We start from the raw sequence: 18,642 nt of genomic DNA, 5'->3' as shown, positions 1-18,642 counted from the left end.
CGAACAGACGATGACCACAGGCCGGTTTATTCAAACGCATTCAGGCGGCACAAAGGAGCTGCTGAGCGCCAGGCAAGGTATTGGGGGTCCACTGGGGGATGAGACCCGCCCAGCCCCATCTCCACGCAGCGTGGAAATCAGCGGGGCGGGGGGTCTGGCAACCAGCCTGCAGTGGTGTCGAGGTTATTCAACTGAGTTTTAAAAAAATAAAGCATTTATTGAGCACCTGCTGTGTGCCAGTGCCGTGCTAGTCACCGGGGAAGCCAGGCAGGACCTCTGCCCCAGGGGCCAGCACCTTTTGGGGGAGGACAGATGAGCGTCTACGACGGAGAGAAAATCCAGAAGTGGGGGCACCAAGGGGCAGGGCTGGGGGGAACGCAAGCCTGGAACGTCAAGCTGGCTTCCCCGAGGTCTACAAGGGAGCTGGAGGACAAGCAGGGCCAGGCCAGGCACGGAAAGGAGAAGGCACTGTGGAGCACGCCGACTCTGGAAGACGTGAGGGCTGCGGGCCAGGCTAACGGCAAGGGCAAGCAGAGCCGGGCGAGCGCCTGCGGGGCCCAGCAGCCGCACACGGGTGTGACCTCACGGGGGCCAGCCAGAGGGGGGAGGTCAGCGGCGCTGGCTGGGGGGACTGCCCGGTAACCTGCAGAGGCTGAGAGTATCGTCCCCACCTCCCCAGGAGGCCGTGCAGCCAAGGGGCGGCTGTGCTGCTCTGAGCTGCTCTGCCCCCATTCCTCCCCACTGCCTCCACTGCCCCCACTGCCCCACCACCCCTAGGCAGTGCATACCAAGATGCTGCTTTCCAAGCCTGAGTTTTTGGGGACCCATCTTTGGAGCATGACTTAATTCACACTCCCCCAAATCTCTTTTGGCTTCAAATCTTCCTTTAAATTTATTTTTACCTCATCTCATTTCAAGTAACGTTTCTATGACATCAGGGGTTTAACACGCTGTAATAAAATAACATCCCACAGCTTAGGGGGGAAACAGTTTCAGAACAAATGCAGTATTGCTCCCCAAATTTCCAAATGCTTGAATGAGGGGGCCCGAGCATGGTGACAGTGCAGTTATTAACCTTGAGGCCCTTGGGCTCCCCAGATCCCCAAAGAAGCTTCTGGATGGAAAGCGCTGTGGGAGCCGGGAGGAGGGGAGGACTCGGAGGCACCTCAACCCGCCAACTCCATGGCTGGGGTGCAGCACAGGGTCACCCCGAGTCTCCCAGGTCACTTGCTCCAGCCCCCTCGGCCTTTCGCTGACCCCCAAACGTGCCACACCCTCCATTTACGCCTCAGCTCCACGTTGTCCCCTCAGAGGGGCCTTCTTGGACCCCCCAGCCCAAAGCTGTGCCCACCCCCTCCCACCTTCTCCCCTTGCTGCCCGGTTCCTCCAGCCCCACCCCACTCCATCATCTCAGGGCCCGTCCACCTGCCCACCTGCCCACGGCCCACCTGCCTCTGCGGCAGTGAGCGGCCGCAGGCTCCCCCGCCAGCACGCAGCAGGACCTGCACGAGGTTGGTTCTGCTTCCCTTCTTGGTGGGAAGCTCCACTGGTCAATCTCGGGAGGGGCTAAACGCCGGGGGGGGACCAAAGCCCTGGGCTTAGTGCCCGGCGCCTCGGGGGCCGCGACTCAGTGCCTCTCTGGGCTGGAGGGAAACGGGACTTCAGGGTGTGCCGGAGGCGACAGTGCCAGCGAGGTGCTCCCCAGGGCGGGCGCCCAGGGCCCAGACAGGGCGAGCTTCTCCCTCTGGTGGTCTCAGGTGCAGCCAGCGGGCGCGCAGCTCAGGGCGCCGGGAGGCCCGTCCGCACCGGGCGCCGGGAGGCAGGACCCGTGCGTGGAGCCCGGGTTACGAGGCACCCTCACGCCTGGCATAAACCCCACTTCCACCGCACACTGGCTGGCCCCATTGGGGGAACCCCACTTCTGCCGCGCACTGCCTGGCCCTGTCAGGGGAACCCCACTTCTACCAGGTGCTGCCTGGCCTGGTCGGGGGAACCCCACTTCCGCCACACACTGCCTGGCCCTGTGGGGGAACCCCACTTCTACCAGGCGCTGCCTGGCCTGGTCAGGGGAACCCCGCTTCCGCCACACACTGCCTGGCCCTGTGGGGGAACCCCACTTCCGCCACACACTGCCTGGCCCTGTGGGGGAACCCCACTTTCGCCGCGTGCTGCCTGGCCCGTCGGGGGAATTCCGTCTGAGTCTGTCTCCCCAGGACGGGGCTGACCGTGGTCAGGGCCCTCCTGGCGGCGGCTCTGGGCGCCGGGTTGGCCACGGAGCGCCGAGCGCAGTTAGGCGCGTGTCCTTGTCGCTAGCTGCCATTCTTGCCCCTCGCCTTGTCACCATGACTACAAGGGCTAACCCCGCCCACGCTCAGCTTCCCCCGGGGGCTTTTTTTGGATTTTGAGGGGGCAGAGACAACGGCCCCCAGAGATCGGCAGTGTGTAAGGAGCAGCCGCAGGTGAGTGACGGACAGAACTTTCTAGATGGGGCGTGTCCGGGCTCTTGGGGAAAGGGGTCAGGACAGGAGTCCCTGGGCGGCAGCCGCTTAGGAAGAGGCTCTGGGGAGCGGCTGACCCTGTCCTCCTGGGAGAAGCAAGGCCTCAAGGTGACAAGGCCAGACCTACAGCCGTGACCCCGTCACCTGGGGAGCTCAGACACGGCAGGCCCCAGCGTGGTCAGCGCTCCTCGGGGGACTCCAGGGTGCACCAGGTGGGGGACCCCAAGTGGTCACCAGCCCAGAACCCCGAGCCCGCCCCAGGTCCGCCCTGACTCAGCCTTTCAGCGTTTCTAACAAGGTCCCCAGGGTAAGGTCTGCGCAGTGCCGGGTGGGGCGTGCAGCGTGGGTCACGGGTGTGCCCGATGCGGACCTGCCCCGCCCTCGGGACGGCCTGGGAGGCCTGGGGGGCCTGGGGGGCCAGGGGGACCTGGGAGGGCTGGAGGGGCTGGGCTGGGGGGCCTGGGGCCCTGGGAGGGCTGGAGGGGACGGGCTGGGGGCCTGGGGCCCTGGGAGGGCTGGAGGGGCCGGGCTGGGGGCCTGGGGCCCTGGGAGGGCTGGAGGGGCCGGGCTGGGGGCCTGGGGCCCTGGGAGGGCTGGAGGGGCCGGGCTGGGGGGCCAGGGGGACCTAGGAGGGCTGGAGGGGCTGGGCTGGGGGGCCTGGGGCCCTGGGAGGGCTGGAGGGGCCGGGCTGGGGGCCTGGGGCCCTGGGAGGGCTGGAGGGGCCGGGCTGGGGGGCCAGGGGGGCCTGGGAGGGCTGGAGGGGCTGGGCTGGGGGGCCTGGGGCCCTGGGAGGGCTGGAGGGGCCGGGCTGGGGGCCTGGGGCCCTGGGAGGGCTGGAGGGGCCGGGCTGGGGGACCTGGGGGCGCACGAGCAGCTCCTGGATGTCAGATGGAGTCGCCGCGCAGCGAGGCCCCTGGGCCCTGCGGGGTGCCATGGCCCCCGCGCCCTGACCCCTGCACCCTGACCTCCGCGCCCCGGCCCCACTGCCCCAGCGGCTGGCTTACCTGACGTTGTCTGCTTCAGCTTTTCGTTCTTCTTTTTCCTCCATTTCCAGGGTTTGAAGATCCTACCCAGAGTGGCCAGCTTGCTGGGCCTCCTGGCGGGGGGCGTGCGGGTCCCTGAGACGAGATATTCGGGACGCGCCGGGGGGGCCTGGTCCAGCTCATCTGGAAGGCGAGAACCAGGGGAGGGTCCCCGGTGACCACCCAGCATCAGGGACTCCCCGGGGCGGTCTCCCTAGAGGGGCCCGTCCTGCCCGGGCACGCCGACGGCAGGGACCCATCCCGAGACCACCCGTTGCTTCCCTTCCGCGCAGACCCTCCCTCCTGCAGCCCCCTAAGGCGAGGCGGCTCTCGCCCCACTCTGCCTTCCGCCACAGCGACGTGAACACCGGCTACGGCCCTGCCCCGGGACCTTTGCACGTGCCGTGTGCGCGGGCACGCTGTGCTCCCTCCTCTCTGCCTCTCGCCCAGTAAATGTCAGCTTAGCAGCGCAAGAGTTCTGCCTGGAAGTCTCCCTGCCTTCCTCCTCTGCCAGGCGGGGCTCAGTCCCTCATCTTTTGCTCGTGAAGGGACTTGTGCTGGCACCAAGGACCGGCAAGGAGGCCCCGGGCCCCTCGGCTCTGAGCTCTCCGGGGACAGAGGGCTGCGTTCGCTGGTCCAGCCTCGGGGCCCAGCATGGGGCCCCCTGAGAGCTGCCCAGGGACCAGCCGCAGAACGAGAGCACCAGCGGCTCCTCCGGGCCCCCGCCCTGTCCCTGAAAAGAAGCCGTTCTCGTATGTGCTGTGCGATCCGCAAAGGCGCACAGTTGAGGAAACCGAGGCAGGGCTTGGCACGACCTCCTCACCCGCCCGTCGCTGCCTCTGTGCCCTGCGTGCATATGTGGAGAGGAGAGAGCAGGTGCACGTGTGCAGGAGGGAGCCGAGATGAAGCACTGGGTGCACCAGAGCACCCAGCACGTGCCCCACATGTGGAGAGGGGGCTGCACCCATGGGTGGGCTGGCCCTGCAGAGGGAGCACCTGCGGGGCCGCGGAGAACCGGGAGGCACTGGCTGCTCGGGGTCAGGCAGGGAGGGCGCTGGGCGTGCCCAGAGGCATTCTGCACCACGAGAAGCAAAGTATTAACTTGCCCTGAGAGGAGTCGTTAAAACGGAAAACAAAACGCGGCTGACAAAACGGCGAAGGTAGAGGAGCGCGTGAAACCCCCGACTCGAGACGGCCTGGCATCGCGGGCCCATAGGCAGGGCTGGGACGCCCGCCCGAGGGGCCCCAAACTGCTCAGGGACAGGGAAGGGATGCTCCTCCGGCCGCGAGGACGGCCGGGGTTCCCTCCAGGCCAGCTCTGAGGTCGTTCCAGCGTAGGTCGAGAGCCGCCCGCGTCCCCGGGCGCGAGGCCCTAGACCTCGGTCAGGGCCCCCCCCCCCCCCGCCTGGACAGGCTCAGTGCACGGGACGCAGCGATTCACCCGCTGCCCCCGGGGAGGACGCGCCGGGGTCCCGAGCCTGAACAGCGAGGACCCAAAGAGACGCGGAGGGGCCCCGGAAGCAGGGGGTGAGGGACAACCGGGGGGACCCCTGGGTACTCCCACCTACTCTGCCGAGGTGCCCCTGCGCCACCCGCTCCCCTCACCAGGCCGTGGCGGCCCACCCTGGATCCGCTGCAGAGAAGGGCAGGGCGTGGTGGGGGCAGCGCGTGGCGGAGTCACTGCGCCCTGCACCACAGCCGCCGCTCGGCCCCGGGGCCGGCGACCAGCGCATGCCTCTGGGGGGACACTGCCCAGCCCTGGGCCCTGGGAGCGGCTGCCGCTCAGGCCCCCACCTCAGTCTCCACGTCCGTGAAGCAAATCGTCCTCCTAGGGAGGGCGGAGGGGCCCGCGGGGACAGCGGCTGCTGGAATCACAGCAGGGGGCACCCCGCCACCAGCGCCCAGGCACCGCGTCCCTCCGATCACCACCCCATGCGAGCCGGGGGGGCCTCGCGGCAATAACGCTCCCGATGACCGTTTACGTCACACAGGCAGGATAATTCCCATCAGGGAGGGAAGCAGCAGGCACTGGCCCAACGCACTACCTTGCCCGGGCCCCGGGGGTCGGGACTCCACGTCACAGGTGAGCAAACTGAGGCAGAGTCGGCGCCGGCTGCAGAGCTGGGGGAGGCTGCAGGTGGGCTCGAGCCCCGCGCAGCCCCCAGCAGGCCCGGGGGGGGGGGGCGGCGGCCGTGCCCTCCTTCCAGCCCTGGTGCTCGCGGGGCACTGGCGCCACCTGCTTTCGGCGCACAGACGACCCGGGGCACGGCCGGTCGAGATCGTGCCACATCCGCGGGCCCTGTTCGGGGTCCTCCTGCCACGGACAAAGCCAGCGCCACGGCATCCTCGGCCTTGTTTCCAGGCAGGCAGGAGAGCGGGGAGCAGCCTGAGGAAGCCCAGGCCGCGACCTGGGGCGCCTCCTGCCAGCCCCCCCTTGGGGGACGCAGGCGGGTCCCTCTTCCCAGAGGCAATTTACTCTGTGTTTTTATCCTTGTTCTTATCCCTCCCTTCCTCCGTCCACCGACCACACAGGAGTGGAGCCCCCGGGCCCAGTGGCCCCAAGGACTCCAGCTGTCCTGGGGGCATTTTTTGGCACAACAGGAAAGGATGGGTCCAGGTCTCCCTAGGGCTCCCAGCCAACAGGAGATGAAGACGGAGGTCAGCGTAAGGGGGACGGAGCACTGGGTCCACAGAGGACGTGCCGAAGTTACGGGAAAGTCACACACCGCAACAGGCAGTCCCGAGGAAACCCGGGTAAGACCGTCGCCTCAAGCCAGGGGACAGGTCGGTCCCCCCAGTATATACCACTAGGTTCCAGAGGGCACACGCGGCTCTCAGTCTCCTAGCAGCCAAAGCAAAAACAAGCAGCACATAGAATAACCTCCAAAGGAGATCCTGAGCCCACCTTAGTTTGCCGGACCCACTGCTCCGACCCTGTCCAGGCCCCAGCGCCTCCGACCCGGATCCTGGCGATGGCCTTCCGACGGCTCTCCCCACGTCCACTCTCACCCGCCCTGCGGAGGGCACCCGGCTCTCTTACAAAGGTCACTGGAATGGCATCACTGTCCTACTCGCTCCACCCAGGGGTTTCCCTTCTCATTTAGGACAAAATGCACATCAGCCCCCTGCTGGAGCTCTGAGGTTGGTGTCCACAGCCCTGCGGCCTCCTCTCCATCCTGCCCCATTTGTCATCATTATTGTTGGATGGGCTTTCTCCCGTACGCGTGGAAACAGGTAGAACATAGTTGTTAAGAATACAGGTGCCTGGGAAGAGGACTTTGGCCCAGTGGTTAGGGCGTCCGTCTACCACATGGGAGGTCCACGATTCAAGCCCCGGGCCTCCTGGACCCGTGTGGAGCTGGCCCATGCGCAGTGCTGATGCGCGCAAGGAATGCCCTGCCACGCAGGGGTGTCCCCCGCATAGGGAAGCCCCACGCTCAAGGAGTGCGCCCCGTAAGGAGAGCCGCCCAGCGCGAAAGAAAGTGCAGCCTACCCAGGAATGGCACCGCCCATACGGAGAGCTGACACAACAAGATGACGCAACAAAAAGAAACACAGATTCCCGTGCCACTGACAACAACAGAAGCGGACAAGAACACGCAGCAAATGGACACAGAGAACAGACAACTGGGGGGGGAGAGAAATAAATAAAATAAATCTTTAAAAAAAAAAAGAATACAGGTGCTAGAACCAGGCATCCCGGAAGTGGGCTGGAGATCTTTGTTTTAAATCACTGAGTTTGGGGATGGTTTGTTACGCAGCATTGTTAAAGCAAGTGCTAACTGATACCCTAGCTGTGTGATTTAAGGCAACTTACATCACCACCCTGTGCCTTTGCTTCCTCATCTGTAAAAAGCAGACAATAATAGTACCTACCTTGTAAATTTTCTCTATAGATTACACACACACAATATTCTCAGAAAGTGTCTAGCATATAACGTGTACCTGTCATTATTACCACAAGTATGAACATGCGCCAGACACTCGAGCCTCGCCTCACCCTGCCAGGAAGATACCATCCTCCTCCCCAGTTTATACGGGAAAAAATGAAGCTCAGAGAGGTCAAGTGCCTTGTCCAAGGCCACACAACAAATGCATTTGCAGAAGCAAGATTTGACTCCAGATCCGAATATAAAGCTCAAAAGTCGAACACTGCAATGAGCGTGTCCGAGAAAAAGGGCGTGGGGAGGCCAGGTGCCGCTCACTTTTATCTCGCTGTTTTGTCGGTCTTGTTCAGCCAGGAACGCCTTCCTTTACTCCTCCTCATGTCACCGAGAACCGATGGGCGTCAGGCACCAGGGGTACGAGGATAAAAGGGGCACAAGCACTGCCCCTGGAGAGCGCACGTGGCCACGAGGGAGCTGGAGGAGCCGTGCGCACACCCCCCGAGGCGCTGGGCTGTAGCGTGTGCTGTCCAGTGCCGGAGCCCAGGGCACAGCGACCCACGGAGGCCTCGCCACGGGACAGCGCTTGGAGAAGGTGGCATTCGCGCCGAGACCTGAGGGCCGCCGAGCAGCCAGTCGTGACGGGGCTCCCCTGGGGCGACAGACACACGGACGGCAGCCCCCAGGATGACATCAGAAGAGGTGCCGCACAGAGTCCCATTTCCAAGCCCCCCGGGTGGGGCGAGGTCACTAACTGCTCAGAGGCCTGTTCTCCTGTGTGGGATGGGAATTTTATATAGTGTAAGGATTCCGGGTGAAGCACTCGGCAGTGCGGCAAAACCTGCAGAAGTGCAACTTACCGTATCCCACTCCCAAGGTCAGTCAGCCCTTCTGAAATGAACAGAAGACAAGGGGGTCAGGGGTCCGCTGAGAACACTGTCTCATCATCCATCACTGCCTTCACTGCATACTTGCTCCATATTAGAGTGAAACAAGGTGACCGAGGTGTCCCAGGGAAACTTCTGGAGAGTGCAGATGTTAGGTGGCTATTTGGCGTGTGTGTAGATGTGAGTGTATGTACACATGTGTGGGTGAGGGTACATGGGTGTGTGTGTCTGTATGTGCATGTAAGTAAACGTGTTTGAGAATATGTATGGAGGTACACATGCGTAAGCTTGTGTGTATGTGAGAGTGTGTTAGGGTGTGAGTGTGTAGGTGTGTACATTGGGGAACACAGGGCAGACAGCGCGCATTTCGACGGCCCGTCTTTTGGGTCAGGCGCGAGGGGCATCAGGAGAGGAGGGGGCTCTCGGGGCTGGTGAGGAACCGGGTGCTGAGGTCGCAGCACGCCTGCGGAGGGGCGGGTGCCACCAGGGGCAGCGGGAGCCTCGAGGAGCCCTCCAGGGGGCCCGGGACGGTCCAGGCGGCAGGTTGGGGCCACTCGGGCCCCGGAGCAGCGCTCGGGCAGGTCTCCTTGCCAGCTGCGCACCTGGGACAAGCCCCGCCTTGCACCGCGCCAGAACCGTGGGGGGCTTTTAGGGAGGAAAGCAAAGCTGCTGAGGTGGGCGCCCCCACCCCCTCCCTCCCCTCCCACCACCACCCCCACCTTCCCCAGCAGCAGCACCTTCACCACCACCCATCGCCTCCACCGCCATCGTTACTTCCGTGAGCTGACCCCCCCTTTCCCTCTGGGCCTAGCGGCTGGACCAATTACTGGGGTTCCCCCCACCCTCGTCTGACACACAGCGTCCTCGCAGCGCAGCCAAGGACACAGGCCGCCCACTTTCTCCCCTTGAGAATTCATTCATTCACCCGCCCACCCATCCACCCTGCAGATAAGCATAAGGCGCCGGCTGTGCCCCAGGCCGCGTGCCGGGCTCCGGGGCACAGAGGTGAGCGAGAGGCGAGAGGCTCGTCACTGCCTGGGGAGATGGACGAGTGCAAATGTTCCCTTGACAACCCTCCCACTCTGCCCGTGTGAGAGCGCCCCGTCGCCGGCCTTCCGTTTTCCCCCAGCACGTGTGTCCCGGGCGTGTGGGCGTCCGTGCATCCTCTCTCACACACGTGTAGAGGACACAGGGTTTTGTCACTGCTCACGGTCATCTCCACGGCCCCCTCCCCTGAATACGACCTTCCGGAGGGCGGGGCCCCTGAGCCCAGCCCCGCGTGGGGACCTTTGTGTTCCCTGAGAACAGCCCAGAAGGACCTGGGGAGGGCCGTCGAGGGAGGGAGAGGAACGGCCTCGGCTCCGGCCTGCGGGAGCAGGAGCCTGGCTGCGCGGGGGCGGGTGTCAAAGGGGATTGGGGCGGGGGCGCGGGGGACAAGGAGAGGCAGGGGTGCGGCGCTGGGCCAGCGCACACGACCCGATTCGCTTGCCTGCCAAACGTGCAACACCTTGGGCCAGGGCGGGCGCCTCAGGATGAGTGACCCCCAGGGGGCCCAGTGGGGGGACAGATGCCACCCGCGCCCCAGGAGGGAGCGCCCGCCCGCCCCGTCCTCGGCTGCAGCAGGCAGGGGCTGGAAAGATCACGTGCGCCTCCCTGAGTGTGAGTGTGGTCTCCAAGTGTGCACAATGGTGAGCAGGTGTGTATCACATGGGTGGGTGTGCAGGTGCACAGATGGGTGAAGTGTGTGGGCCGGCGGGAAGGCAGGCGAGTGTGCATGTGGCTGAGGGTGGAGTGTGTGCACGGGACCCCGTGTCCCCAGGAGGGTGCTGCACGCACCCGGGGCTGGGCGCGTACACGCTGGCTGGGCGTGGACATGCACGGGCGGGCATAGCGAACGTGGGCAGACAGGTACCTGCAGGGCCAGGAGTGTGTGCCCATGGGCGGGTGTGCACCTAAGTGTGCAGCGTGTGCACCTACAGGGCCGGGCGCGTACGTAGATGGCGGAGCGCAAAGGCACGTGGCTCAGCCGTGTGGGTGCGTATGCGTGGGGAGCCGTGTGCACACCGTCCATGTGTCCCGGGGGGACCCGCCCTTCCTTCCGTCCCACCCGGGCTTTCTCCCGGCGCCCCTCCCTGGAGGAGCCGTGGAACCCTCTTCCCAGGTTGCAAGGAATTCCGGGAGGTGCAAGGACATTAGCAGGTGCCCTCCAGCCTCAGAATCACACAGTGGCACCAAGTGCCAGAGCCACCGCTGTCACCTGCGAGGCGTTAGCAGCTAATTAATAAATGTGCGTGAGGAGCAGGAAGTGCAACCACAGTGCGACTCCCGGGCTGACACAGCTGCAGCTGGCTCCCACCTCCCCAGCCAGGCGCTCGCAGCCCCTCCCAGGCTAACCAGTCACCCGCCCCGCACCTCCCCATCGACACGGTTCACAAACCACTGCTCGAGCCCCTCAGGCCAGGCACTGCCCAGGGCAAGGCGCCCGCTGACCTGGCGGGCTTACGGCTCATTTCCACGCCGGGCGCTGGGCCCTCTCCTTCATGCAAACGATTTCCTTCCAGCTTAGCTCTGAGCACTGGCAGAAACGAGCCTGGGATTCACTGTTTGCTCATTGTCGTCTGCCTTGCCCACTGGGACGACTGTGAGCTCCATGAGAAGAGGGACACCGTGGCTACTTCACTCACTGCTGGGCGCTCAGCGTCACCACCGGCTCCAGCACAGAGGAGGCCCTGAAGTAAACACCGTCTGTATCAGCGGTACACGGGTGCCAAATGTTGGAGCCAGGATCTGACACCCCCGCCTCCCCCCCACCGACCCTCCCTTGAATCTACTGGAGTAGCCCTGGACACTTCTGCTTTGTCACCTTCTACCCAGCCATAGCCTCACTGCACTTTCCCTGCCTTCCCCCACTTAACCAGCATGCCCCCCGAAGCATGCTGGAAGGAACACCCCTTCTCACTGGGGGGGTCAGGTAAGGTCCCCAAGGGCCAAGTGCAGTGTGGCTGGTCCCTTGGGGAAGTCAGGTGCTGAATCAGTAAATATTGGGAGACAAGGTTTTGCTTGTTTCACTCACTCAAACTCATTCACCGAGTATCAACAGAGGGTCTGCTGTGCCCAGCACTGCTTTGAGCTTGAGACACAGCAGTGACCACGTCGACATGCCGTCCCCATCTGCGAGCGAGCATTTTCATGGAGGAGGAAGGAAACAAACAAGGAAATCTACCTGTAATTCCAGACATGGATGCAAGCTACAAAGCAAGAAGCTGAGACATGGACCAGGGAAGGTGTTCTCCACTGCCTCGGTGAGCCCTCCCTTGCCCCAAAGAGGGAAGCCCTCCCTGCTCAAGTCCTACAATTTAAGAAACACAGCTCATCACGCTGCAGCTGCCACAGATGGTGACTTCTGTGATGGATCTGGGCAAGGTAAATTGAAAACCTTCTAGAAAGGATCCACCATTCCAGATGCCATTAATTTGAGGAGGTCAAAATATCGACAGCCATGGAGTTTGGAGGAAGTTGGTTCCAAGCCTCATGGATGAGTCTGAGGGGGTCAAGGCTTCAGTGGAAGAAGTAATTGCAGATGTGGTGGAAGTAGCAAGAGAACTAGAACTAGACCTGAACTGAACTGCCACCGTCTCACGGCAGAACTTTAATGGCAAGGAGTTGCTTCCTATGGTTGAGCCAAGAAAGGGGTTCCTTGAGATGAAATCTACCCCTAATGAAATGCCGTGATCTTTGCTCAAACGACAGCAAAGGATTCAGAATATGACATCAACTTAGTTGACAAAGCCGCAGCGGGGCTTTGGAGGACTGACTCCCATTTTGAAAGAGGTTCTACAGTGGGTAAAATGCTCTCAAACAGCATCGCCTACTTACCACACCACAATTTTTGTGAAAGGAACAGCTCATTGACACGACAAATGTCATTGTTGTTTTAAGAAATTGCCACAACCACCCCAGCTTCAGCCACCACCACCCTGCTCAATCAGCTGCACCGGCATCGAGGCAAGATCCTCCACCAGCAAAGACACTACGACCTGCTGAAGGGTCAGATGATGCTCAGCATTTTTTTTTTTTAGCAATAAAGTATTTTTTAACTAAGGTAGGCACATTGTTTTTCAAGGCATGACACTATTGTGCACTTAAACTACAGTAGAGTGTAAACATAACTTTTTTGTTTTTAGTTACCAGGGTTTGAACCTCAAACCACATGCATGAGAAGCAGGCACTCAAACCACTGAGCTACACCCACTTCTCAAAACATAACTTTTCTATGCACTGGAAAAACAAGAAATTCGTGTGACTCGCCTTATTGTGATGTTTGCTTTATTGCAGTGTCTGGAACAAAACTCTCAATGTCTCCCACGTACGCCTGTAAAATGCAATCATGGTGAAGGATGTAGGGTCAACAGACACCAAATGCCTGTGCCCAGGCTGTAAGAGATGAGACTTGACAGTGTTTACAAGGGAAGTACTGGGTGTTTTAAAAGATCTACCACCAGGATGGGTCTAAGCCGCCAACATAAGATTTTAAAAACGAATTTGAGCAGTCCCACATGTCAAGTATACCTGGTTTGACCTCCACTCCTCCTAGAAAATTCTTGGTTAACAAATAACTTGATATTTTGGGCACCGTGATCAATAAAAACAGAGCAAAGACCACACTTGAACACTTTTCAAGGAAGGAACAAGCCTCCTTCCCAAACACATGTTTATAATGGAGGAACTGGTGGCTGGTGGGAGGGAGGGATGCAGTAGGAAAGGATTTACTAAATTCCCAAGCAGTCTTCAGAGCTCACGCTGGCCCATCACATCTTCTAACCACCATCTAGGTTAGCTCCAGCATCACCTCCCTCCTCTCCCTGCTTGGAAACCAGCTGAGACCTGTAAGTGGATCTGCAGATGCTGTATGGAGTTTAGAACCTTAAGTTAAAACATGAAGACACTGGGGCTGGGGCAGGAGAAGGGGAATCTGGAGAACTGGCTTTGTGGTTGTTATCATCAATGTTCTTTTGTGTTATTTGGCTTTGGTGTGAGGCTTCTGTATTGGGATATAAGCAAACCCTTATAAAAATTCTCCTGTAAGAAGTCTACCTTTTTGTTTGCAAAGGCTAAAAGTTGGTTTTAGAACCATCTTCTGAAAGATCATATTTTTTAGAGAGGAGCAAAAATAGGCATTTCAGGGAAAGGACAAACAAGGAGACTTCAGCACCGTCGGAGGAAGTTAGACCAGCAATACTTCCCATCTTCAAAACCTGAGCCCCAACTCTGACTTTATAAATGTAAAGCACACAGTGAGGTTCTTACATAATGTCAAGGAAAGTTTAAGGACAAACATATGTAACTTTAAATAATATGTATATTTTAGCATTTCTCAGGGAAAGATACATTTTAAGTGCTGGGCAGATTCTGGGCCAACAGACTCACATCTTGAAATGTGTCCCTCACTCACTTTGCTTAGGTCAGGGAGGACAGACTTTTTCTTTAAAGGACGAGATGGTAACTAGCTCAGGCTCTGCTGGCTGGTTGCAACTCCACAACTCCGCTGCTGTAGCAGGAAAGCAGCTGGGGACGAAACACACACGAATGAAGGTGGCTGTATTTCAGCCAACTTTACTTAAAAAAAACTTGTGGCAGGCTGGATTTGACCCATGGGCTGTGGTTTGCCAACCCTGGCTTAGGGGGGGGTCCCTTCGGAAATGTCATCAGGGAAAAAAGTACTAAGGAGGGTTCCCCAAAAGTAAAAAGGTGAGAAGAAATGACTTTTGACCCTAACCCCTTCTCTTCACTCCACTTACCTGCCCTGGGGGCCTTGCACAACCCTGCAGCTTCCCCACTGCTTTCCCCCTTTTTCTCCTACCCCCCCAAACCAAACAATCCTTCCTTGCTTAACGCTATTGACAGGTTCCTGTGGCTTTGAGGGTAAAACAGCAAACCCCAACTGAGAGCCCAGAGCCCTGGCCCCCATCTCCTCCACTTACCTCATACCACACCCTCCGCTCTGGTCACAGGGGTAACTTTTCTGCTACTTTCTCTTCAAGCTCTTGCTGCCACAGGGCCACCTCCCATGCCATTCCCTCTGGACGCAACACTGTTCCCTGATGAGTTCCCATGCATTGCTCACAGGCCTATCTTCCAAGAGCCCTTCCTTCTTGCCTGTAAGGTTTCCTACTATTTTCCACCCCAGTCTCTGGCACAGTGTGTAATTAGACATTGATTTGATGTCCATCTGGGCTACCTGGCCATGAGGGCACAGACCAGATGTGTCCTGTAAACTGCCTCCCACACACCCTGGGGCCCAAGAGCAAGCTTTTTTTTTTTAATGTGTAGTTTTTTTTTTTAAAGATTTATTTTTATTTATTTGTCTCCCCTTCCCCCATCCTGCCCCAGTTATCTGTTCTCTGCATCCACTTGCTGTGTGTTCTTCTGTGTCCACTTCTATTCTTGTCAGCAGCACTGGGAATCTATTTCTTTTTGTTGTGTCATCTTGCTGCATTAGCTCTCCGTGTGTGTGGCGCCGTTCCTGGGCAGGCTGCACTTTCTTTCGCGCTGGGTGGCTCTCCTTATGGGCGCACTCCTTGCGCGTGGGGCTCCCCTACGTGGGGGACACCCCTGCATGGCACAGCACTCCTTGCGTGCATCAGCACTGCGCGTGGGCCAGCTCCACACGGGTCAAGGAGGCCCGGGGTTTGAACCATGTGGTAGGCGGATGCTCTATCAGTTGAGCCAAGTCCACTTCCTGGAACAAGCATTTGAGAGAAGGAAAACAGACTATGGGTTCTTCCATGCGCAAGGTCACTGTCCCCCCCTGTGGGAATTGGTCCTGACCCATAGAACAGGGACCCCTTTCCCGAGGTTTTCTCCGCTGGGCTCCTGCATACTGGGTGAGTTTTCAGCTGAGCCACCTTTGGCCCCGCTCTGCCTCCGCGGGCACCGCCGTCCTCATTCGCAGCCGCTCACCGAGCGCGCAGCCCCAGAGCCCAGGACGCTGGGCTCGGGCAGCGGGCAGCCTCTGCGGGCTTTGGGTCGTCGTGGCTCTTCCTCTGGGCCGTGCGTCACCGCAGGCCCCCGCCCTGGCTGCTGTGGAGACTGTCGAGGAAGCTGCGGAGCGAGCTGGAAACAGTCCACCCAGCGGGCGAGTCCACAACACAGGCTCTCCAGGGACGCCGGCATCCGCTGACGGCGGCCGCGACCCGACTGCTCAAGCGGCTCGCTCCGGCCCCCCATGTCCTTCCTCGGCCACTGGGCAAATGAAATGACGCCTGAGGTTCAATTCATTGGCATGAAGACGGGAAGTGGCAGTCGGGGGCCTCCACGCCCCCACGGGCCTGACCCTCGCAGCTGAGCAACGCTGGCCGGGCACGACCCGCTGTGCTGCGCAGGCCGCGACGGGCACGCGCTGGGCACCGTTTCTAAACCACCAGGAACCCGCTCAGGGAGGGCGTGGCGGAGGCACACACGGAGTTGGGACGACGATGAGGCCCGGCAACACTCTGGAGCGGGGCTGGGGGAGGGAATGCGGTGCGGCCGCTGGAAAAGCCTGGGGTTTCTGCAAAAAGTTCAACATGGAGCCCTCATACGACCCCGTGATTCCAGGACTAAGTGTCCCCCCGAGAGACCCGGAGACAGACGCCTCCCGAACACCTGTGCACACGGTCAGGAGAGCATCGGTCACAATGGCCGAAATGATGAACCCAGGAGTCCACCAGCAATGAGTGGAGGAACGAAGCGCGGTCTGTTCATACAGCGGGAGATGACCCGGCCAAACCAGAGACTGTCCACAGGTGCAGAGCATGGCACGGGGCCTCCGTGAAAACACGCCACGGGCAGAAGCCACACAAAAGGCCACGCACATAGGATTCCGATTAGAGGAAACGTCAGGGAGGAACGGAGGGCCGGTGGGGCATCTAGGGCCGCGGGGGCAGGGGAGCGGCTGCTGGCGCCGCGGGTCTCCCTCTGGGGTGGTGGTTAGACTACGGAGCTGGCCGCACAACCCCTAAATACACCACACCCCAGCGGACGGACACTCGGGGCGGGCACTCAGGGCGGGAGCTGCGTGGGACGTGAACTGTTCGTCAATGGCACCGCCAAAAAGGATGGCCAGGGGCTGCCTGAATCCTCACTCAGGCCCGTCACCGCGCGGGGTGAGGGCCACAGGGCGCCTCTCCCGGACCGAGTGGGGGCCTGAGGATGAGTGGGGACACAGAACCTGGGCGGCCACCCGCCCTCCCTGAGCAGATTCCACATCACAGCACGCACGAGCAGCACCGACCCCCAAAACGCCGGCTTTCTCTCCCCACACGCAGGTCAGCTCACCTGCGTGCGCAGCGAGGCCAGCAGTGACCGCTCCCCGACCCCGCTGTCCCCTCTCGCTGCTCCACGGTTCACCAAAGGCCCCCGGCAGAGTGGCTGAGCCACAAACGAGGCCTGGCCATCCCATTTCAACCTAACAATGGCATCTGCTGCGCGCAGCATAAACCCCAAGTCTTCGAGGACACCTGTGGCTTCACCTAGTTTCCTCTTCGCCTCACTCCTCCCACTGCAGCCTTGGGCGACACATTCTTGGAGCACGCCCAGTCGGTGGCTGCCGCCGGGCCTTTGCACCACGTGCTCTGCCTCTGCATGGACCGCGTGCCCTGACACTCCCCTCAAACATCTCCTGCCCAAAGGCCCCTCCCCAACCGCCCTGCCCCTCTCCCCTCCCCCCTTTCCCACTGCGGCTCACTCCAAGACAGCCTTGTTTTCTCTTCTGTGGGGAGTGTGTCCCTCCTGACGTCACGCCGTGTAGGTATTTGTTTGCTTTTCCCTGGAATACTAGCTCCCGAGAGCAGGGACGTTTCCTGTGTGTCTACCATCGAACGTCCAGGAGGCAGTAAGGGCTCCCCTGACCTGCTGAATGCAAGGGGCTCCCGGCTCGCATCCCACTGCCCCACAACGTGCCAGCGACACCACTTGTCCTTCCTCCTCTCCAGCCTTGTCCCCCGCCACCCCTCACTCCAGCCGGACTGGCCACCGAGGGCTCCTCAGAGACGATTTTCTTTTGCTTCAAGGCCTCTGAGCACACTTTTGCCCCTAGAACCCTCCTCTCCTTCGCCCTTGGCCTGGCCAGCTTCTACTCTCGATGTCAGCTTAAGCTTTGCTTCTATCCCAAAGCTTTTCCCAGCATCTGTGGATGGGGCTGAGGGCTCCATGCCACGTACCTGGGGCCCCTCTGCCCCTCTGCCCCTCTGCTCCTCGCGCAGAGCCCCGTAAAGCAGGTGTGGCTGGATCCCTTGCTGAGCAACTCCCTTGAGAAGGAGAGGCAGGTGCTTTGCCCACCCCTGTCCAACCAGAGAGAGCCTGGCACAGAGCACACCCTTCCCGGGGAAGCAGTGGCCCTGGGGACATCGTCCTGCCCAGCACGGCGCTGCGTGAGAAAGCACCTACAAGTCGTGGAAACCTGGGCAGGTCCCTCAGTCCCTCTGGCCTCAGTTTCCTGACATCTGCCAGACGGGGTAACAGTGGTACCTACTTCAAATGGCCGTGGGGGCATTACATGAGCAAGCGCATATGCATTTCACAGGGGCCTCGCACGTGGAGATGCTTCATAAAAGCAGCTCACACCACCATCTTCATCATCATCAGTTGCCAAGGCTCCCTGGGGGCCTCCCTGGGCCACGGTCCTGGCACACAGGAACAGCCCATCGATCAAGTGTTCGTTGAAGGATTCAGGACAAAATCACATTTTCAAGAAGATCACAAAAGCAGACACGTTTTATCAAGTCTTTCATTCTCAACAGAATGACTATTCCCTTTGCCAAGCAGAGGACCGAAGACCAACAGAGCAATCAGCAGTTCCTGCAGGAATCTGCAAGGACCGGGCCGCGCGCTTTGAGAAGCGGCCGCTATGGAGAGATGAGGGTGCTCAGCAAAGAGAGCTCGGGAGAGCCGCTGTGCTCAGGATGCGGGAGGCGCAGGGCTGGTGCGGCTCAGGCTCCTCCGTGAACGAGACCTTGGCAGGAGGCCTCGGGCTGAATAAGGGAATCGGCCCAAAACACACCAACGCGGGCAGCACGTTTGGTGGCTGCGATCAGCCACGTGTCACTGGAGGGGCCAGACACGACTGTATTGGACTGCGCACCCTGAGCGTACCCCAGTAAGCAAAGGGGGCAGAACAGAGAGGCAAGCAGCCGTGGCCTCTGGGTTTCCCGTCCCACGTGCCTGTCCACGTGAGCACGTGGCCGCGCCACGGGTGGTTTCAATGGTCACTGATATGGGCCTCCAGCGCGGTGCTCGCCCAAAGAAATGGCCGTTGTTTTGACCAAACGCATGTGACAGAAGCGTTTCTGGTGGCCCACGTGGCGCCCCCTCA

At 60.7% G+C, this 18,642-nt stretch overlaps 1 protein-coding gene across 1 annotated transcript in view; it reads right to left on the bottom strand.

Annotated features, from left to right (window-relative positions):
* PHACTR3 (phosphatase and actin regulator 3) overlaps positions 1 to 18,642 on the bottom strand; it is a 213,522-nt gene that overhangs the window by 98,303 nt on the left and 96,577 nt on the right. Inside the window, exon 2 of the mRNA XM_058287272.1 lies at positions 3,503 to 3,664. Coding sequence (XP_058143255.1) covers positions 3,503 to 3,664 — 162 coding nt within the window. The remainder of the gene's footprint in view (positions 1 to 3,502; positions 3,665 to 18,642) is intronic.

This window comes from Dasypus novemcinctus, chromosome 24 (assembly GCF_030445035.2).
Source record: "Dasypus novemcinctus isolate mDasNov1 chromosome 24, mDasNov1.1.hap2, whole genome shotgun sequence".
NCBI classification, from domain to species: Eukaryota; Metazoa; Chordata; class Mammalia; order Cingulata; family Dasypodidae; genus Dasypus; species Dasypus novemcinctus.
This window is presented reverse-complemented; position numbering and strand designations above follow the sequence as displayed.